We start from the raw sequence: 23762 nt of genomic DNA, 5'->3' as shown, positions 1-23762 counted from the left end.
AGCAATAAATACTGATAGTTCAATAGAGGTGACATTTTAGAATGTCGGAAAATAAGTTGACTCCTTTTTATATATTTAACACAATCTAAATTCACTATTATTATTATTATTTGAATATAACTGAAAGTATACTTTTTTAAGAACAAAAATTGAAACTAATTTATTGTGAGGTTTTTCAAGATAAATATTATATATAATTTAGATCATACTATCACAGAATAGAAATGATAAAAAAAAATGGAAAAAGGAAATAGACGAAACATGCAAGCAACGAGAAAACCCGAACACAACAGTTGTAACGCCAAATCCTTTTTATTTTTATTTTCACTATTAAAAAAAAAACAATTTGTGAAATGACGTCTTCAGATCTCCATCTTTCTTCCTTTGAATCTCCATTCGTTTTCATAGTTCATTCCACTCTCCGGTGATTTTTCCGGCTTCATTCTCACAGATTAGCAGCAATCGGCGATTATGTTTCTCGTCGATTGGTTCTACGGCGTCTTAGCATCGCTCGGCCTCTGGCAAAAAGAGGCCAAAATTCTCTTCCTTGGCCTCGACAATGCCGGCAAAACCACTCTCCTTCACATGTTGAAGGACGAGGTGAGTTCCATTTCTTTATCTCTTCCTCTCTACTTCAATTTATTACGCTTCACTTTTTTGGAATTTCTAAAGGAATTTGTTAATTGCATGTAGAGATTAGTGCAGCACCAGCCGACTCAACACCCGACCTCAGAGGAGTTGAGTATTGGGAAAATCAAATTCAAGGCGTTTGATCTTGGAGGCCACCAGATCGCTCGAAGAGTCTGGAAAGATTATTATGCTAAGGTGATTTTATTATTATTACTTTCTGTTGGGCGATCTTTTATTGCATTTCATCGATATTTTGATCTTTTCAATTATGCGGTCCTCTTTGATTTGTCTCAAATCAATAAGATTTTCCTCAAGATGGCTGTTATTGTTAATCTGTTGTTTCTTATGGTATGGATTCTGTTTGTCATTGATTTGAATTTGATGGTTGTTGGAGTTTTCTTCTTTTCAAGCCCACCGGATGTTTTTGCTGTGATTCATTTTAGGACTTAGGCTTTGGTTTCGATCTCATCGAGCAGTTGTTGACTTTTTAAGCTGAAACTTTTTTGAAGAAGGAAAACGTCCCTTCATTTTCTGAATCTGGATGGAATGATTCTTACAACCTGAAGTTACAATGAATTTAGAAGCTGTTAGGATCTATGGAAATTTCCTTTTTCATGCTTCAATAACTAACCCCCACGCTGGCAACCTTCTCTGATTAAGAAAGAAAAACCTAAGTTGCAAATGTATCCTATCCTCTACCATCAAATGAAGTTGTGGGTATACTTGCCACTGAAGATGTATATGAGACTTGGAAAACCTAAGTTGCAAATGCATCCTATCTTCTACCATCCATAGCTTTCGTCAAATTAAACATGTGTTTTCTTCTTTTCCTGATATGGCACTTTTGAAGGGTGCTCCTAGTTTTAGAGTGAATTTGGAATGCATTTTCAAGTGTTTAAAAAAGTGAACCGAGAAAGGGAAGACACCGACAGCTACACAATCTAAATCTTTTAGTCTAAAGAAAAAAAGTGTTTGTAAGTCACAGAAATTGTTTTTAAGCAGTTTGTCATTCCAAACAAATCGATAAAATTACACTACTGGAACATTATCTGTACATACTAGGATCAGGAAACTGTCTGAGATACAAATTCATTGACATAGATGTAAATCGTGCATTTGGAACCGTGCTGTCATGATCGATTAAATCCTTCAAGTATTTGACCATCGAAAGTTGAAGTCCATTCAGATTCTCCTGGCGTGATGAAAACCTGAAATCATTTCCGAATCTTATCTTGTTGAATCTCGTGATCTTCCTCTTACTTGGTTCTTATAATATTCTCCTGTAACTATTGGAATTTGAATAATCTTCTAATCCTGCGTTATCATAGTTTATTATAGCTTTTGAATTCCCTGTTTGCTAGATGTCCCTCCTCTACTTGTTATAATATGAGGATGTCTACACGAAATAACATGTCACGTATTTCCATGATTAGGTGGATGCAGTAGTTTACCTGGTTGATGCCTATGACAAAGAGCGGTTTATCGAATCGAAAAAGGAGCTCGATGCTCTCCTTTCAGACGAAGCGCTGGCTGATGTTCCATTCCTTGTGCTCGGAAACAAGATTGACATCCCATATGCCGCTTCCGAGGATGAACTAAGATATCACTTGGGTTTGACCAATTTCACAACTGGCAAGGGAAAAGTTAATCTTACACAGACAAATGTTCGACCGCTCGAAGTTTATATGTGTAGCATCGTCCGTAAGATGGGTTATGGGGATGGGTTCAAATGGCTCTCACAATATATCAAATAGTATCAACAATTGGGTAATTAGCATCCATTGTTCCAATATAGGTAATCGTTTGTGCCTGACTGAACTTAGTTTGAGGGAGAAAATTTGTTTACAAGTTTGGCAACTTGAGATTTGTTCTGTTGGATTGGAACTAGGATTTGTTGTCATTATTTTCTCCGATTATTCTTTTGACTCGTTTTGTGACATTATTATTGCTTTTAAACACTCAATAAAGTCCACAGATCAACGACCTCTACAGAATTAAATTGAAGTCTGAATCTCTTTATTATGGGAAGATATGTCTTCTGACGTAATAATTGCATTTTGTAATGCAAATTCAGTTTTAGGACGACAATAACTTTTTTTTTTGGCGGGCTGTATTTTTTTTTTTTTTTGGTGGTTAAGTCAGAAAGCTCAAAACTTATGGGTTGTGTTTCTCCCGTTCTTGGAACTTTTAAAGTTACAAATTTAGTTTCTAAGAGGCCTTTTAGTCTTACAACTTTAAATTTGAATATTTATTGAACTTCATCTTTCCTTCCCTCTATTTTTCACATTTATCAAGTAATTTCATCTTCTTTTTCTCTACTCTTTATAGTTATCGAGAAACTCCATCTTACAACTCTACATTCCAAACACAGACTTATTAACTTCAAATGTCTAAATTTGATAAGTTTTACAAGTTTAAAAGTTTAAGATTTTGTTAGACATAAATGAATCTATGTATAATAGATCAATTAATTTTTAAAAATTTTAAATTTGTTAAGTATCAATTAGATACAAATTGCAATATTGAAAATTCGAACTTAGATTTAAAGATGAAAGTCTATGAACACCAATAAACACTTTGAAAAGTGCAAGGACTGAATAGACAAACTTAAGGTACTAAATTTGAATATATCTATTATTTTTTAATGTCAAACTGCTGAGAAATAATGGAATCCTTCCAGTCTAATTTTTCGATAGGACCAAAAACATGAAAAATTACTTGTTCAACAAATCATGTGGGCAATAGAATGTCCACCAAATTCTTTAAAACAGATCGAGGTGGTAAAAAGTAGAAAATAAACTGACTTATTTGTAACCATACAACACAAAGGCAGCAAGATAATCATCTCCTACCAAAAACACTTGAATTGATTCAAAGGGCATTAATTCTTACCAATTCATCAGTCTTTAAACTCATTGCCACAGAATAAGCAGCCAATCTCAAAAGCTCCCATCTTCAACTTACAAGTATCAATATCAGTCATTTGATGTCGGTTTGAGCTCGAAGAAACTCGTGTCTCATGTCTTTTAAACCATTCATAATATAGACCATTGATCACTACCTCAATCATAGGAATCTCTAAAATTCATATAAAGCTCGTCTAACTCCAGCTGCAATATCCCCCAAAACATGACCAAATCAGATCTTCACAATAGAATTTACACAATAACTTCAATGGGAGGCCCTTTTAACTCACCATTGCTGCATCAAAGGTCTTGTTTGTTGTTAATGTCTAACTACTGAAAAATAAAAGGTTCCTCCGAATCTTTTTTTTTTAAATATCTCTGAGTGTTCAGGCTAGCTAGCCTATACGTACCTCGAGTAATCTTACGAGACAACTCATCTGTCCTATAACATTTGAGTGTCAAGAAAACTCGTAAGATATTAAATCCTAGGCAGGTGGCTACAATGGATTGAGCTCATAACCTTTTAGCCCTTTATTAAGTGGATGTTCCCTTATTTACCACAAGGCCAATCTATGATGATTCCTCCAAATCAAGTTTGTAGTAAAACAAAATCATAAAAATTACATATTCTACTAATTCTGTGGACAATAGAATGTTTACCAAATTCCATGAAACAGTTCTAGGGTAGTAAAAACTAAAAAGTACAAATCAGACTGAACTATTCATCATATATAATTACAACATGTACAGGCTACAAGCATCTCCTACCAAAAACAATTTCTATGACACAAAGGGCAATAGTTCTTCCCCTACCTCAAACGTTCATTGGTCTCTAAACTCATTGCCACGATAAAGAGCCAACCTCGAAAGCTCCCAGCTTTGACTACCAAGTATTGGTACCAGTCATTCGTCATGTTAGCCCGAACTAAGGGAACTTGTGTTTTAACCATTCATAGTGTAGTGTAGACCATTAATCACTACCAGTTTCTCTGGACAGACAGGTGCTTTCAGAGATGCAATTCATATCAGTATGTGAAAGTTCTTCATATTCCAACTGCAATATCTCAAAAAGATAACACAATCAAAATTTTGAACTGTTTTTAACTTACACAGGAAACTTTGATAAGAGGCTTTAACTCACCGCTGCTTCATCATAGGCTAATCTCATCCTACGATACTCCTCTTGTGCTTTTTTTGATCGAAACATAGCCTGAACCCGAACAACAGCTCTCTCAACTCGCTCTTCTGCTTGTTTTTGAGATACACGGTAGAAGTCCTCTTCAATGCCAGTTTCCTGCTTTACCTCTTCAGCAGGTGCAACTTGAAGCCCACGAAAACCTTTTCTCTTAAGACGCCAGCGCAGTATAGCTTTCTCGAGTACTCCTACCGACCAAACAATCTTGTGATACTGCTTCCGCACTTGGAAGCCTCTAAATGCAGCCTAAGAGGAAAGAAACAAATTGGAAGTCATCTTCCTGAGCTGCTCATTCTTAACATAACAACGCTAGTACGCATGTCAGTTCAAAATAGTTGCATGAAATTTTTTTAACACAACTATTACATGAAATTTCACTCCAGTAAACGCAGCAAACCGAAAATTCAAATGCAGGATAATGTTTTTATGTTTTGACATATACTTCAGTTCCATCAAAATTTCTGTATGTCCAAAAACACATGAAATTAAAACCAAAATGGGTGCTTCAGTTAATGTGCAGTAATTAAAAGTTCATATCCTGTGTTTATAATCTGGCAGGGACCTTCAGTTCTATCAAAGATTTTCTACGTCCAAATGTAAATGAAATTAAAACCAAACTGGGTGCTTCCTTAAATGTAAGACACTCTTTTAGGCAATGATCTAGAACATTGAATTAGTATGAAACGAATAGCGTAAGACACTTGTTTAGGCAATGATCTAAAACATTGAATTAGTATGAAAAGAATAATGTAAGAAACTCTTTTAGGCAATGATCGCAAAAATAGCACTCCAATTAGCATTAAGAAAATTTGAGAGGGGGAGCAGAGTTATAAAAACTTTTAGTAAAAACTTTATCTGGAACAGTGAACTAAACAAACCAAATGTACATAAAGGCTCTTCAATATTTTCTTTTAAAATGGTTTGTTTCAAGTCAAATCATACAACAGAGGGCCAGTAAGAAAAGAATAATGTAAGAAACTCTTTTAGGCAATGATCGCAAAAATAGCACTCCAATTAGCATTAAGAAAATTTGAGAGGGGGAGCAGAGTTATAAAAACTTTTAGTAAAAACTTTATCTGGAACAGTGAACTAAACAAACCAAATGTACATAAAGGCTCTTCAATATTTTCTTTTAAAATGGTTTGTTTCAAGTCAAATCATACAACAGAGGGCCATAACCCATTAGAATGGTCTGAATACATCAATACTTAGTCTCCTTAAGTATTCATAATTATTAAAAATGATATACATGTACATTTGACATGCCTTTTTAAAGTGCTTATGGATGACCAAAAACGCTTTTATTAAAACTGTAGTGTTAGACTAAAATTTTAGGGATTTATTTTGGCAATTGAAAGTGCTTGGTAATATTGTTAGCAAGGTTTGTTGGATTTACTTGTGCAAACAATGCCAGTATAAAGAGGCGACTTTCAAGACTTAAAGACTTAAAGACGGCTTAGGCCTATCTCTTTCCCCTCCGTGGTTAATATTCAGTTCTCAAATTAATTGAAGGTAATGGCAATAACTAAGAGTATAGACTTACTTGAATTCTAATAGTTTGACGACGCATATTAAGGAAGTCTTTGCGGATCTTCCAAGTACGGAATCTGTATTGGATACGAGCAGCAGCTGCCATTTTTTTTCGTGTCTCAAAATTGCGATAGGCATGTTGAATTTTCATGGCTGCAATAATACCGCGTGCTTCATCTTCAGGAGTGGAGAATTCAATCGCTTCAGTTTTTTGCTTTAAAGAATGCTCACGAAATGCAGCTTGTATGCGTGCTGCTGCATCAGCTGCTGTTCGGTAAGCTGCTAATGTTTCTTTCATATACATCTGCTCCTCATTGATGCAATCAGAGGCATCAGTTATAGTACTACTAGTATCCAACGAGCCACTAACATTTCCAGCCAAGCTCATATCTTCAAAGTGTGATACCAAAGCCTTTTCAGAAAGATACGCAGCTAATCCATCATAACCGTTCATAGATGCAAGATCTGCAGCTGTACATCCACTAGGGTTCTTTGATGAGGGATCGGTAACCATGTTTGGCTTCGCCCCCACTGATAAAAGAACAGCAACCATCCTCTCCCTATACCAAAAAACTTTTTGTGGTCAAATAGGTGAGAAGTGTCGTCCAGTAGAAGTAAACTTTTTATATCTATTTTTTATGAAATACCAATATACTGGAAATTCCCAATCAACAATACAGAATCAACCTCTATTTGGTTCAACGTATTGTAAAATAACTATAATTAAGATAGGTGATGATTGAAGATAGATGAATATGTTGATATGCATAAAAAGATTGACCACGCTGAAATTTTGAATCAATGGGAGGCATGTAAATCAGGCAATACAATAGGCAAGTGTCTATAAAAACTAAAAAGTTCCAAAAGCAATAAAAAAAATATACACAAATAAACCATACTCATATTATAAACTAAGGTATGAAGAAGTTGAAAAATAAAAGGAATAAGTCTGAAAAGGTATGCAAAAATCCCATGGAGATCGACTATAATTAAGCTAGAAATTGAAAATAAATATGTTTTCATTTTGAGAAAGGGGGAAAAAGAAGCAAACATTGTTTTGGGAATCTAGAACCCCAATACGGGTGTGTTTGTGGATAACTATAAAGTATTTGATGTTATCCCATGACCGTGAACAATCAAGCATATTAAACGAATAGTTATTTGCATGATGGGAACTCCAATTAAAAGGTCCTCAATTGTTCAGGGGGATTGGATGAAACTGAAAGACTTAACCACTTTTTCCATCAATTTGACAAATAATATTGTACCTTCCATAATAAGCTGCCCAGTGAAGAGCTGTCCATCCAAATTTATCTCGGAAGTTTATTGATAAACCAGACCAGACAAATGGATGTACAGCCCAGGTATATCCCAATATGGCACACAAATGGATTACTCCTTGACCATTTATATCAAACTCAGTGCTTTTCTTTGAGCCTTCAGCAACTCTTTCTATCAGCCATTCCCTTAACCTGCTTCTCAATATGATCTCAAGAACACCTTCCCTTGCTTGTTGAAATGGAGTTCTATTTTCTGTAATTGACTTTAACAAATAAATCCAACTATCAGAAATGTCAGAAGTTTTGACAGCAAGTTTCTTGGCCTCGTGCACGGCAGCAGGCGACAATCTAGTTGACATGATGCTCAGGATCTTGGATGTATTGAACAACAGATGAGCAAGCCGCATCTGAATTTGAAACTCCTCCCACTTTTGGATCTGTTCTGAAGCAACTACAGGTACTTGTAAATTTGGTGCACGATACTCAAAATTCAGAACTTGACTAATAGGTTTATGGCCATCTAAGCTCACATATAAATGTACTAGTCCCGGTGAATGTGGTGGTACCAGACAGCGATAAACTCCAGGTTGAACAAAATCAACATTAACACTAGTATCACCACATACAACCGATATATTGGACTTTGCTAGATGTACGTAGTCATTGTGAAAATATCCAATAATTAGAATCTGCAATAAGTACAAAAGATGCCATTAGAATATTTGCAATTTGTCAGCAGATTAGCAGCAAAATGGTGTATTCCACAATTTTGACTGTAATACACTGAAAAAAAACTTGTCAAATCAAAAAGAGGAAAAAATAAGCAAGCCAAGCTATTCTTGGAATTCCATTTCAATCATAAAATGAAAAGATTGTATTGTGAATCTTTGAAAGCTCATACAACAAATAGATGGGTTGACCATATTTATTAAAATAAATTCACATAAAGAAAACATTTGCACTTCGCGTTTATAATGAGTTTGATCAGCCATGTTCACAATACTGATCGCGGGAGGAATAGATACCCGACAAACCAGAGGACAATAGTTAAGATTTTAATGTTAACATTCCAATAAAATTCAAAAACCCATTGTACCAAGTTAGAAATGAATATTGTCCAAGTATTCAACAGGATAAATGGGAAATGGTCGAACCAACCTAGCCTACATTCAGGGAAGAGCAATATCGCATGTACCAAATTAATTACTCAGAGGATGTCTTTTTTATTTAGAAAAGAGGAAACAAATTCAAAAACCTGTTCTCAAAACAGTAAATTGCTTGACAAAATCAACCTTACAGATAAAAAATAAATAAAAAAAACCAAGGACGTCTCCATTAATAAATTCACTGTCTACTTCAATGATTTTAAGAAAAAATTAATGGGACTTATTAGGAGTAGCTCCGCAAAACAGATCAATCATAGACTTTCTGTTTACAAGAGATTATAGACTAAAGAAAAAAGTGTGCTTTTAGAAATTGCAATAGCTAGCAAAAAGTAGTATTGACAAGACCAGTAAAAAAGTGGCTAATGGCAGTAACATGTTATATAATTAGATAACAGAACTAGTTTGGCACTCCAATAAACTCATCAATAATAACATTTTTTCCTTGTTGCAGCAAATACTAGGCCCATCCATCCATTATCTACGTAGATTTCTGGAAATAAACTTATAACTTCACAGTTCAAAGCTTTTTGATTTTTCACCTCTCATAAAAGGGAACGTGTTAGGGAGATGTCAAATAGTTTATTAGAATTAATGGCAAAGATTGAAACAGACTCTATACAAAGTCTATTTAAATATTAAAGCAGAATGCTTAAAAGTTTACCAAACAAAATAAAGCAAGGACCAAATAGGATTTAAACCTAACAACAATGATAATAAAGTAACATAAAAGGGAATGTGTTCCTTGCCTGCACAAGAAGATATAGAAAAAAGCCTAATAAACACTCAAAATATGACGAAGATATAATGTCAGATAAGTATAGGAATTGTGAAGAGTCGGTACTAGTAGACGAGAAGACCTTTGTTTTTTCTGTTGAAAAGGCCCAAGCAGGTGAGACATCAGTTATGTTGAAAATTTGCTCCATAGCCGAAGTTTGATGGTGATCTAATGTTGAGCCACAATAGGAATTTTGAACAGATGAAATGGACGGCTCTATAGCAGGATCAATGATTGAATCAGAAGAGTCTCCGATAACTTCATTTATCCATCGTCCAAAGCTGTCCTGACTTTGCAATCCCACATTTAACAAATTGTCCAAAGAATTAACTGGAACGGATTCACTCTTCTCTACATTCAAATTTGATTGACCACCTAACAACAGATTGGCACTTCCTGTGAAACTGACATTGCCATTGGCCCTCCCAGTTGACACAACTGGATTACTAAATGAAGACATCTCCCCCAATAAATTGTTGGTCACCTGCAAAGATGGACCATAAGAGTCCATGTATAAGGCAATAACTACTAGAGAAGAAGAAAATTTAAACATTTGTATCGAATTGTGTAGAAATAAAGATGTTCAACATAAGTGGCTAATTGTCTGATAAAAGATATTGTCAGAATAATGAAGCAAAACAAACTTAACCATTATCCGCTATCAACCATCACTTACAGGAAGAGAAAAGTGAAGCAAGTTCTAATCCCCACCTACTTGATCTTGGAATCAAACCCAGCCGTGAAGAGTAACATGCTTCAATAAATAGAATAAAAAAAGGTGGAAGGCAAACAAACAGAAATCGAAATTTCAAATAGTAAATTGTTCTACTCACATTTATTGGGACTTGGTACTGTTGGTCAAAGCATGAAAGTTTGTCTGGTGAATGAGATGAAAAGAGTTAATAAAATTAGTAATATAGCCATGCAGTTGTTTCTGCCTCATTTAGAACTTTTTCTTTGTTACCTCCATTAGGGATGGCAGGTTTGAAAGGCTCGTCCCTCACAAGAAGGTCATCCCACTCAAGTGTGTTGATCTCATGAAGCCGCTGTTCATGAGTCATGACTGTTGTAGTGTCACTAGGCTCTGTTCATTATCAATGCAATAAAACAAAATAAAACTTTTAGCTTCGTCTGGAAGGACAAGCAAACCAAAAGTTTCTTAAAGTAACTTCACCAAAGTTAGTTCTATTACAGGTACTTTGAAGCATATACTTGATAATCAATCACTTTCTTGTTTGGTTCTAATATTTCAAAGATGATTTTATCTCGTTAGAAGTGCTCTTTTGAATAAGTATTTGTTAAAACTTATCAATACAGAAAAAAAAAATACAAATAAGCAAGGGAGACTGTGTGCATAGAGAGATTAGCCTGAGAGGGCATATGAGTAGAAAGAGAGTACTAAGAGCAACTGCATGTGAAGTGAGACATTACATAGAAAGTCTGTGTGTAGGAAACAAGCAAATGAGAAAACCACATGGAAATCAGTGAGAGAGAATGGGCAATGAGAAGTTAATGGGAGAGTGGATTTGGGAAATCAGTGAGATAAAGCGTGTAAAGGAAAGCTAGTTAGAGCAATGGCGTAGAGAGGAATTAGTAAAAGAAAGTGGGTCCGGAGTAATTAGTGAAATAGAGTGCTTGTGAGAAATTGAAATGAAGCTTCAAGCCAACAGCATTTGATAAAACACCAATCAAATGCTTCTATGGAAAGCAATTCCATTTGAAAATTATTTCTCATTTGTAATTCAAACAATTAGAAAATGCTTTTGGTCATCAATCAGATAGGGTCAATCTGGTATGCAATCTGGATTCTATTTCTTGTTTTCAGCTTTCACTAAAATATATGTTTGGTGAATTAGATTTTAAACCAAGTTTTGGATTTCATGATCTAAACTAAACAATAGAAATTCTAAAAACACCAATGATGTTTTCAGTAATTTAAACCTTAGATTTGAAATTTGATGATGCAAAAGCAACACTACAATAAACAGGAAAAACTACAAGAAATATACTACATACTATGAACTCATTTTAGTCTTTCAAAGATTAAAACATGTATAATAGAATACATTACAATTGTGTAATATTGTACAACAACAAATGTAAAAAAAATAAATAAATAATGCAACATAAATATTTAAATAAATTAATTAATAATAATTTAGATTGAATTAAATATTTAGTTGGTAACTACTACTACTACTATAATATTGTTTATGAATATATTGCTATACAGACTTTGAACCATATACTAAAGTTGACATTCAATTTCTAAATCTACTATCAAATACGTACTTTTTCTTTGAATCCCTTGTTTTCAAATTACTAACTAAATGCACCCTTTCAAATTTAAAGCACAGTTAAAAGGACTACCAAATATACTATAAATGAAGCAGAAACACAAATAAAGTATGAGGAAGAAACATTAGAAAGGGAATGATCAAACAAACTACTACCCATTTATCTTTGACAGTTTCAGCCAGTATACCTGACAATTCATTTTCACCAACAGAACAAACATGAGTAGCCCTGGAGTCAAGTTCTTCCGGTAAAAGCCAAGGAGTTGCTGGGTTAAAGACAGAACCAGAATTTGAATTCATTGATGTGGATGGAGAACTCTGCAACTAGCAGCAATAGGAAGGCAAGACAGTGTTGAAAGAGTAAATTATTTTCAATACAGAAAGACGAATTGGAAGAAGTTGTTCATGAAGTGTTCAAATGCATGCTAGTGATAACGAGGGCACAATGTTCGGAAGTTTTATCCATATCCTATGAAGCGCCATAGAGTTGAAACATATGAAACCAGAGTTTATCTGACACAAATAGTGTCGTGATCATTGCCTTTTCCATTCCATAAATTTATGCATAACAGAAGAAAGAAAACCCTAATCACTTGAATCACCATATAGTACTCTACATCCAGGTGGTGCCTTGATTTTTGAGAATATAGTTAGAGGAGTAATAAAATTGGTACAGAAATTACAATGCATTTCTAGATATTCAATGGCATTAAGAGAAACTTAAAAGGCAATAATCATCAAGAAATTTGGTATCTTAAAAAGTAGAAAGGGTAGTGGTAAACATATGTATTCTATGGTTGACTTTATCCTTAATAAATGTTGGATTAATTCATCGAAATAAAACACAAACATGTACTCCAGTTTCTTAATGGAGGATAGAGAGAAAGACGTGCATGCGCGACTGCTAGTGCTTATATGGTGCCAGACTACCTAAAAATACAAATACACATATGACAACATTATTTTGAATGAAAATGATAATCGCTCAACCATGGAGGAAAAAGCAGCAGGTCTTAAATAGATGTAGCAGTCCAAATGATAAAAGCTTATCTCAAGATAATATTTCAGTAACTGCAGATGCATTGTGCTGAAACTAACCTCTTGTGTTTCACGGTAATGAACGAGGACAATGTGTTCGAGAGTCCTGACCAAAAAGCATCAGCAAGTCATAAATTATACAAATATGACATAATATACTGCCACTTCTAATTTTATTTTTCTTTCCTCGTGGCATGATGAGGATAGACCCCACTGAAACAACTGGTAGCGACCAATATAACAATGTAAGTTCAACCATAACATACTTATCAAGGAGCCAATAACATCGACGAACAAAGGTTGGGTTATCTAGGCCATGGGCGTAGTATACATGTATCCTTTCTACATTACCAACCTGCCAAAGAAAAAGAAGAGATTATCAAAGCGATGTTTTTTCTTGGTGATTAATGCTATAACAGAATGACAGTCACCATATATCTAAACACAGTTAATACTAGAGCAATTGAACAACCAATATACTCAAAAGAATATACTGGTGAATCATTTAAAATGAGCTCCAATAACTTGCTTCACGTTTGGACTTGTATGGTAATTTGATAATGGGACACAGTTAGTAGACAAGATATATGAAATGAAGATGGTATCGGAGAAAATTGAAAGGATCGACATAATAAAATTACAGGGATTTGAATTTATATCTCTTTTATCTAGTGTAAACACTAGACTCAAATGCTTAAGCTGATTAACTGTGTTCGATCTAACTCTTTAATATATTCTGGATCTGAACAGACATTATATAACTACATTTTGAATAAGCTTTGAAGAATATCGACAGAAACAATAGAAATTACTTCAAATTTGTAGAGAAAAAGAACATATAAATTATATTCTAGAAAAAGAGCATCTGAATTATATTCTACAGAAATACATGAACCCATAGCACGTCTATTAAGTAGTAATGAGAATGTTAAAGGGAATGGTAAGTAACCAAACAAATAAACTCCTTCCTCGCATCTAACCAAATTATTTCACAATATGCAAAAGCATCAAGATATTAAGACAAATTCCAATAGTGCATTTAGAACTAATTGATTGACTTCGACGTTAAAGGGTCAGCTAATATTTAGGGCACAACTTACTTTCTCACCTGACACCACTAAGCCTAGAGCAACATATTTTTATCGGATATTCACCTAATATTGAGGGTGTTATGTTCCTTATTTAAACATTTCAAAGGGGAGAGATTGAATTAACCAGATGCCTTAAATGCAACCATCTGAGTCAGAAAAATGTATGTGTAAAGAATGAAAACAAATCTGAGGTCTCCACCAGCTTTTTTTAACTATGAAGCAGTGCTCGATAAAACAAGACACTCACTTTTAGGTGTTCATGAGCTTCTTTTACTGTCTTTCCATCCTTCTTTTTCTTCCAATTATGTCCATCTTTGCGAAAATTTCTAAGCATCTTGCGGTCAAATAATACAATGGTTCCACCTGTTGTGCATTTCCGACGTTAGAATGTCTGAGTCACTGCCTACACTCGTTTCCTATATTACTCGATGTGGAAAGATAAATGTGATAGTCATGCAAAATGCAAGGAAGACTTAAAATTGTATTTGATATCAGTTGCAGCAGACATTAAACCATAAAATTCTTCGAGTACAATTTATAACTAGTAAACTAGAGTTGGGAAGAGTCGCAGAGCACAATCTTGCAACAATTACTTTTGGGCAAGTTCACTGGCTTGACATGGATGGTGAAATACTTGTAGTTACACAGTATTGCATGTATTTCATTTGGGCGAAGCCATCTTGCACTTGCTTCCTCCCTGATGTTTTTAACATCCAAATCTGCCCACAGAAGAGCAAACAACTGGTGAAATTGTAAACTAGCGTTTTAAAAAGCAGATAACATATATTAAATGAGAACCATTAAAGATAATTAGAATAATCGTTCAAACTAGTTCATTGATTGGTCTATAAAACTTCAAGAACCACCGAATAATGGTTATTAGGACCCCCCCTAGTTGTTGGGAGGTGATGATTCTACCAACATCCGGCATTAACTAGGCCATTATGTTCTTTACTTCTCTAGTCACAAGGCATGGTTAACCTAAAACTCTAGTTTTTACTAACCCTGATATAGTTTAACAGTTATTCCTATGATTTCTCTCAGGTCCTCCGCCAAAATATGTCAGCACTCAGAAATCAGAACTCAAATGTTTTTCAGAGTTGACTTCAGAAATTTCAAGTGCTTTCTTCTTATCAATGCTTCGCCCTCTTTCCTATTCTTCTCGTTGGTGATTATTATGCTATGTTTGCACGTATTTTCCTTCGAAATCATACAATTAAGCTCTAAGACGCTGCAAACAAATACACACTCGCCCATTTCTACTGAACTCCTATATGACTAAAATTTTAAACCAAATTGAAACAATTGTTCAAAATCTACCAATTCCATAAACTCCGGCATGAGGCCATTGAGCACAGCAGTTAGCAGAACTTTGATTTTGCTTTTGTCAATCAACCTACTAAAAACTACGAAACTAGAAAAAGTCTTCCTAAGTACAGCCTAGCTAACAAACATAAGTTCTCGAAAACACCATTGCAGTTCAAGAGCAGAAAACCTCAACAGCCATCCAAAATAACAGACTATGATCATTGACAGACGACGGTACCTTGCAATGTATGGAAGCCATGAATCTCCGAGCCAACAAGGCTTCCTTGAACGTCAGCTTTCATGGGGAGAGACATCGATGATTCCTAAAAGAAGCTGAACCTAACTAAAAATGCATCGAATTTTTTGAAACCGAACCTGCGAGCAAACAGGAGTGAAGAAAAGGATAGAAAATAGCAAAATCAAAGGAAGACGATGATGGAAAATTACCTGATTACGGACAAAATTTGATTTGGTAACGAAATAGAGGGAGGAAATAATTCGCAGCTCAAGAATTATAATCTTCTTTTTGACTCCTTTTTTTTGTTCTATCTCTGTCTCTCTCTCTCTCCCTATTTTTCTCCGTACTGAAACTTTGCGATGGACGGTGGCTGCCGTCAGCCTGGGTCGGGCTGGCGGGGCCTTCATCTTGTTTCGTTTTTGTTTAATTTTCTTTAAACGTCTTTTTTAAAATAAATAAATAAATAATTTTAAAGGGCTTAAAGTATGTTTATTTTTATTTAATTTTTTATTATTATTTTCTCTTTATTAACTTTAATTTCGATTTTATCGAGATCTCTTTTGCACACTTTTGATTTTTAATTTTTGAAATTAAGGTTAGAAATACTACACTCTTTTTGTAAGAAAGAATACTACTTTTTAACTTTTAAGTTTCTTAATATGTATATATATGTATATATGTGTGCACGTGTGTATATATAGTATTAAATTTTTTTATTTTTTTTTAGAATTTGACGGATAACATAAATGTGTCTTCGAGAGATGTAAAATATTTATATAAAATTTATGACAAAACAAACATAAATGTCCAAACACATAGAAATTGACTAAACAAAACTTGAAGAATTAAAAATTGTCTTCTTCTATATAATGAAGTATCAGTTATCATTTTTATTTTATTTTATATATTGGGATGGATTAAAGTTATGATTGGATAAGTAACATTTTAAAAGTTGAGGATCAATTTTCATTTTTGTGATGGTTGGATTGAAATATATATATACAGTAAAAATTCTAGTCAACCACAATTTTTGTTCATTTTAATTCATTTTTTATCTAAAAGTGTAGTTATTTTTTTCGATGGATGTGTTTAATTTTAAATTCTATATTTAAAATATTGAGATCCCATATTTATTTATGGATTAGAGGTTATCAATTTAACATAATTGAGTGAATAATGGTTAATAATTTGAAAATATACAATATCCTTAAAAATATCATTTTTGTTAATAATATATAATTCTATATTTTTTTTTAATGGTTTGTTTATGGATTTCATATTTCATTTTTGTGATATTGACTGGAGTAGCTGAACTAGAAAATGGTTAAAAATATCCTTAAATTATAGTTAGAACACACAACATCTAAGAGATGTAATAGCTATAAAATTGAACTAGTTTGGCCCTCATTATACCTCTAATTTTTGTTCACACTATAATAGTCTTTGTACTTTTTAAAAACCAAACATTTTGAACCTTGTTTTTATATTTCTAAAAAAAAATCTAAAAACTAAACAAAATGGTGTGTTTTGAGAAATTTATTAACGATATTTAGGGGTTTTTTTTTTGTGATTAAAAGAATGGACTAAAACTTTCATTCCTTCAGAATTATCCAGACAAACATTTCAAATAGTACAATGACGACTAAGATAATCAAAAGTCAAATGTATGAAGATTAAAACATGCGTTTTAAAAATACTTGTACTGCAATAAACTAATTTCAAAATACATGCATATTAAAAAATGGTCAAGAAAGACAAAGGATTTAATATCTACCATACCATAGTACTGAAAACTCTTCCAAAACTAAATGAAATTGATTGCACCATATCTAGTGTTGATATCTCATTTGCGTATGTATTGTCGCATGTCATGATATCAATATTGTCATTGTATTGAAATCTATCGAAAATTATATAAGTAAATATTGAAATTTTCATTTGCCATTAAATCGTCACTTTTAATTATGATTTTAAACAAAACTTGGAGTGATACGAGTTTAAAAATTCAAAGATATGAAATAATTTGTTTTTGAGAAAAATTATAATGTAAAGTTATTGCAAATTTATAGAGTCCAACAAACGATCTTCCATTACGTGAATTCATTTTAATATAACAAGTATATGGTTGAGAAATTTAAACTTACAATCGAAAGAAAACGAGTACGTGTTAATTATTATCTAATAAATAAAGTGTTAACGGAAATTCATTGTATCAATTTATTTGGGGTGTATATAGGTTGGGTTAGGTTGAGGGTGTTTTATGGACAAACCAAAAAATTCTGATTTGTTAGGTTGGCAACCCAAATAAATAAAGTCTCCAACCTAACCCTTTAAATTAAGGTTGGGTTGGATTGAGTTATCAGGTTATAATTTTTTTTTTCTTTTTAATTAAAAATATGTAAATTGATTTACAATACATGTCCAATAACTAAAATCTCCTAAAAATTAAAATGTTAAATATCAAATTATCATTTTAAACAAAAACAAATATCATAACAAAGATAAATTATATATAATTAGGGTTGAATTAGGTCAATCCAATTTTTTCTTTAGACCAACCTGCAACCCAACTCAACTCAAAACAGAAAAAGTTTAACCAAACTCATCCGTTATATTTTGGATTAGGTAGATTTAAATTGTCAAGTTATTTGAACACATCAAATTATATCGTACGACATCAGCAGTAGACACGTATCTATCGTTTGATGTTCGTGGGCCAAGAGATTTGACTACCCGTCAGTCGTCACTTTTACCTCTTCTTTCAGACTAATCACATTTATTTCTTTTTCAAAAAGAAAAAATACGACTTTTGTTTCTTTATTTTCTTTTTAATTTTCCACAAATGCATTAATTAAATTTAAACAGATAATTCTGGTGGAGTTTCCTTCTCAAAAGTCCACGTCAATTAAAGAATATATTCACAAATTTTAATTAAAAACAATTAATATATGAACTGTTATTTTATTTTTATTAGATTTTAAATTAATTTACGGTTTTAAAAGATATCATTTAAATCACCCTCATAAATACATACATACCATTCGACTTCATAATCAATCTAATAAAAAAAAAAAAAAATTGACTATCATAGGAAGATATTTCAAATGTCCATAGAAATATCGAGATTCAAATTTTATTAAAATGTTGTTAAAAAATTGTTAAAGTGTTGAAGTCGATGGATTTTACTGATAAAAATATAGATATAAAAATTTCATTAAGATATTTAAATAAAAGATAAACATTTAGGACATGTAGCCTATTCCTCTTTTATATTATCCGATTTGAAGGGAATATGAGTTTGGTTGGCCGTCAGGATTCTATTTTCAAACACGATTTTCAAATTTTGTGATTTAAATAGTACAAATTGTGAGAACACATTTTTATGTTTTATGTTTTATGTGTATCCATATTTTGAATTCAAAATTTTAAAATGAATAATTATATTAAAAAATATAAGAACAATAAAAAAAATCTAGTATTTCATGTTACAAAACCAATTATTTCCGTAATATTAAAATATGTATGATATGATGTGTATATATTACATGATACCACAAAATAATTATTATTACATGAAAATTTTAACATAAAACAAGTTTATAAATTAATTTAGTAATGGTTTATATCCAACCTAATATTTAGTAACTTAATTAATTGTATGGTTTATAAATATATTATTAGACACGTTTAAAATTTTATTTAAATTATAATTTAATTTATAAATCTACTATCAAACACGTATCTGAAAACATAAAATACAACTAATCTATTATTTTTAAAATTATGTTTTTAGATTATCTACCAAATAAATCTTTAACATCTTGTAACTAATTTTAAGTTTTTTTAAAATCATTAATATTAGGAATATTTTGTTATTATTTTAGTTATTATTTATTTATTTTTATTCTATAATAGAAATGTTGATTCATCCAAGTCTATATCAAATATAAAGGCATATAAAAATGTTGGTCTGTGGACACAAATTTTAATATGTAAATCAACCCAACAAACTTATTTTACAATATATATATATGTTTTTTAGTTCTTTGATTCTAGCCTTTTTGTCACCAATCATGTCCCAAAAACATAAAGACCACTAGTCATAAGGATAAATCTACCATGTCAACAGTAATTGGTGTTTTATCCCGTGGTATCATCTATCATCCTTTATCTATATACAGAGAGAGTTAAATTAGTTGAGTTCATGAACTTTCAATTTCGTATCTAACGGGTTGTTAAACTTGAATAAAAATGTATAATAGATTCATGAACTTTCAATTTTATGTATAATGCAATCAATTATAAAAATGTTAAATAGGTCAATGACCCATTAAACACCTTTTAAAGTTTAGAGACCTACTATACAAAAAATTAAAAAGTTGAAAATGTATCAATTAACAACTTCTTGAAGTTCTTCGGATACTAAATTGACACGAATTTGAAAGTTGAGCTATTATAACTTTTATAGACCCACTCATACGTACATATGTTAAATATATATACCAATACTAACTAGTCTAGAAGATTCTTAAAGAATCTGTTAAATGACATACATGTGTAAATTAGATTTTTCTAGAATTATGTTGTGGTATGTTAAATAAATATCTCAAAAGAAGAATCTATAAGTATTTTAGAACAACATTAGGTTTAAGGAACTTTAGAGAATTCCTTTAAATAACAATAAACCAAGAAATATAAAGATATTTAGAATCCAAGAATAATCTAGAGAGATCATTTTACTTTGGCTCCATGGATCTCTTGCTTATAAATAAGAGATGTGGCGCCATATGTGAGCCAAGAAAAGTTAGAGAGTTAGCAAAGAAGTGAGTGAATGTAGAAGAGTAAAAGAGTATTCTCTAAAAAATGTCCATCTTTGTTCCTTCTTAAATAAAAGTTTGTTTTCTCCAAGATTGCCTCTCTTCCTTTTGTTTAAATTTCTTCAACAAGTGGTATCAGAGCCAAGCTAACATAGCTTGCTATAGTGGAGCTTCTGAAGATCGAGTACAGTTTGAGACTGTAAAGTGTGAAGTTTGTTGTCTGGGACACAGCTACTCGCAGAGTGCATTCATCACTACTAGATGATGAGAGGTCTTTAGGTTGTTGGAGAAATCAAGAAGCTCAACACTCATAACTACAAAACATGGGCCACATGCATGAAGTCATATCTCTAATGCCAAGACTTATGGGATGTTGTAGGAGGCACTGAAGTCAATCCACCTGAGGATGCTACCACTTTGAAGAAATGAAATATCAAGGCAGATAAGGTCATGTTTGCAATTAAAACTATGATAGATGAAGAAATGTTGGAGTATATCAATACAACGGAGACACCAAGAAAGTATGGGACACGTTCGCCTCACTTTTCTCAAAGAAAAACTATGCAATATTGTAATTTCTAGAGAACGAGCTCTTGTCAATTGCTCAAAGGGAGATGACCATCAACCAATACTTCATCGAGGTAAAAACTCTATGTCGTAGAATCTCTGAATAGATTATACTTTCGCTATTTCAGAATCAAGAATGAGGATAATTATTATCCATTTTCTTAAACCTGAATATAAAAGTTTTATTGCTGCTATTCATGGTTGGGTAGTCCAACCTTCTTTGATTGACTTAGAAAATTTGCTTGTCAATCAATAAGCATTGACTAAGAAAATGTCAGAGGTCACATTAAATAACAATAAGGAAAAAATGCTCTTTAGTGACCAAAGAAAAGGTCATTCAAAATATCAAAAGAAATTAAGGTAAAAAAAAGATGAAAAAAATCCAAAACCCTCTTAAGTAAGATGAGCTAGTAAAACTAATCAAAATCACAGGCATATAAAAAAAGGGTGAATGTTATAACTTAGAAAGATAGTCTACTACTCCGGAGATTGTCATCAAAAGAAAAAGGCAGGAGAAAGCAACGCAATCACCTCCTAAGCTGAGAGCATCAGTGAAGAAGAATGGGATGCATATGCATGTTTTACAGTAGTGGATTCCAAAGCCCAGTCGACATTCAATGCAGTGAAGAACTGTAACAATTCGACCCCCTAGGACTTAAGTTAGGCCGTTGCATGCATGAAACTCAAAACGACACTCGGTTATGACGAAATAAATGCTAATTAAATAAGGTAAGTTCAAAAGACTTTCATAAAATTCAAATACTAAAACAACAGTAGGGTACCCATAAATCAGAAATGACAATAAATAAGTCTGAAAACAATTCTTAAAAGTAAGTTTTAAGCATCAAAACTAAAAGTTAATAGGAATATGAAAAGAACTTTAAATCTCATGAGCGAAAGCATAAAACTGGTCCCTAGTGGCTCGTTCAATGATTCCTCTTGTCATTCACCAGTGTGCCCTTGCCCTTACCTGAAACATAAACATGAGAAAAGGTGAGTATAAAATACTCAGTAAGTAACCCCACTACCGGGGTCAGGCTAGGCATCTATGTCCTCTAGATGCCTACCTCTGGTGAAACATATAAACTACTCTAGTCCTCATGGGACACAATACATACATGAAAAGCTGATTTCTATCCTACTATAGTTAAGTATGTCCACTACCTCTAGTAAGTCCCGTGGGACCCACAACCTCTGGTGAATCCCGAAGGAAACACAATCTCTTACGTATGCATGGTTATGCATACACCTCTTTCGTATACACATAACCCACTTAATGTGTACTTCTTTCGTACACATGGTTAAGTATACACCTCTTTCGTATACACCTAATCTATTGAATATCTTTTTCGTACATCTAGTTATGTATACATCTCTTTCGTATACACATAACCCACTAAATGTGTACCTCTTTCGTACACCTGGTTAAGTATACACCTAACCTACTGAGTATGTACCTCTTTCGTACATCTAGTTATGTATACACCTCTTTCGTATACACATAACCCACTGAGTATGTACCTCTTTCATACACCCCAGATCCTCTCTATAAATATAGGGATGCGTACCTCTTTTGTATACAAATAACCCACTAAATGTGTACCTCTTTCGTATACTTGATTAAGTATACACCTCTTTCGTATATACCTGACCTACTGATTATGTACCTCTTTCGTACATCTAGTTATGTATACACCTCTTTTGTATACACATAACCCACTGAGTATGTACCTCTTTCGTACACCCCAGATCCTCTCTATAAATGTAGGGATGCGTACCTCTTTCGTACATATGGTTAGGCATATACCTCTTTCGTATACACATAACCCACTGAGTATGTACCTCTTTTGTACACCCCAGTACTCTCTAGGTATGTATCACTTTCATACACACCAGCCCTAGTATATCTCTTTTATGTACTAGCGCCCTTGGACGTGCATCACTTTCCTGCAGTCACATAGTCTGGAAAGGAAAAGAGATTGCATCTAACTTCATATTACACATAACATTCACCTAATCATGAATCCTCTAAAATCTCCTGATCAAGGTCAGGTTAGTTAACCTCAACATACGTAATTAATCTAGTATTAATGGATCCACTCTAGTACACCACTTTCATGCACTAACTCATGTAACAATCAAACATTTGAAATTTCATAATACATCATGTAACTTACACACTTTCATAATAAATCACATCAATAAGCACATCAACAAAATGCTCCAACTTTCACCTAACTTTAAGACATTTCCGTAGTAGTGTCGCTTAACTCATAATTTAGGGTCATGCCCAATCGTCCTTTTAATATATCTTATAAAATTCTAAATCATTCTTATACATTAACATGCTTCAGTCATATTATCACATGCTCATATATCTTTTCTAAACAGTCCATTAAATCTCAGAACAGTCAAAATTATCCTTGTAATTAGTCTTACAATCCTCAACATCAATCATAAATTTATCGGCACAAAGGTGGTTCTAGTAGTAAGATTACTTACCTCTAATCACAAACTCTAGAAACTAGAAGCTCAACCTCTTCCTTGTCCAATGGAACCTTGAATCAAACAAACATGCAAAAACAACTTTAATCCTTGTTGGTTATTGTTCGAAATTTCGAGCCATTAAGAAGTGGGTAACTCAAATCTAAGTCGCAAGCATTGTGGCCGTTGAAGTTGTATGCCGCGGCATCAGAGGACATTAGTTGGAGATCGTGGGCATTGTCGTTGTTCATTGGAAGGAGAAAACGAACAGATGGGAGGTGGGGCTTGACTTTTTATTAAAAAAAAAACAATAATAATAATAAAACAAAAAAAATATATATATAATTACATTTAATTCCTTCTCATTTAATTCCTTTTCGTTTCAAAAGAAAATTAATTCCTGCCATTAATTTTCAAACTGAATAATTTCACGCCAACAA

General features: G+C 32.9%; 2 protein-coding genes across 3 annotated transcripts; one reads left to right on the top strand and one right to left on the bottom strand.

The window, feature by feature from the left end:
- Window positions 1–210: 210 nt before the first annotated feature.
- On the top strand, window positions 211–2629 carry LOC120092819 (small COPII coat GTPase SAR1A-like). Its single transcript, XM_039051023.2, has 3 exons — window positions 211–600; window positions 694–825; window positions 2064–2629. The coding sequence occupies exons 1-3, from the start codon at window positions 472–474 to the stop codon at window positions 2382–2384; spliced, it is 582 nt and encodes a 193-aa protein (XP_038906951.1). The 5' UTR covers window positions 211–471; the 3' UTR covers window positions 2385–2629.
- A 1501-nt stretch (window positions 2630–4130) lies between these two features.
- LOC120067040 (calmodulin-binding transcription activator) lies at window positions 4131–15893 on the bottom strand. 2 transcript variants are annotated; one of them, XM_039018413.2, is made up of 14 exons: window positions 15664–15893; window positions 15455–15591; window positions 14502–14627; window positions 14156–14271; window positions 13084–13172; window positions 12878–12923; window positions 11968–12103; window positions 10447–10566; window positions 10316–10359; window positions 9565–9966; window positions 7530–8230; window positions 6275–6821; window positions 4678–4977; window positions 4131–4590 (listed from the first exon to the last, which is right to left on the bottom strand). In XM_039018413.2, exons 2-14 carry the CDS (start codon window positions 15528–15530, stop codon window positions 4507–4509), a joined length of 2787 nt encoding a protein of 928 aa, XP_038874341.1. In that variant the 5' UTR covers window positions 15531–15591; window positions 15664–15893; the 3' UTR covers window positions 4131–4506. The 2 variants fall into 2 exon arrangements, with proteins under 2 accessions (XP_038874341.1, XP_038874342.1); XM_039018414.2 differs by having other exon boundaries at window positions 11968–12097.
- Window positions 15894–23762: the final 7869 nt, after the last annotated feature.

The sequence above is a fragment of the Benincasa hispida genome, chromosome 12 (genome assembly GCF_027475165.1).
Source record: "Benincasa hispida cultivar pf3 chromosome 12, pf3_genome.v1.1, whole genome shotgun sequence".
NCBI lineage: Eukaryota > Viridiplantae > Streptophyta > Magnoliopsida > Cucurbitales > Cucurbitaceae > Benincasa > Benincasa hispida.
Note: the sequence above shows the minus strand (reverse complement) of the source record. Positions and strands in the feature narration are given on the sequence as shown.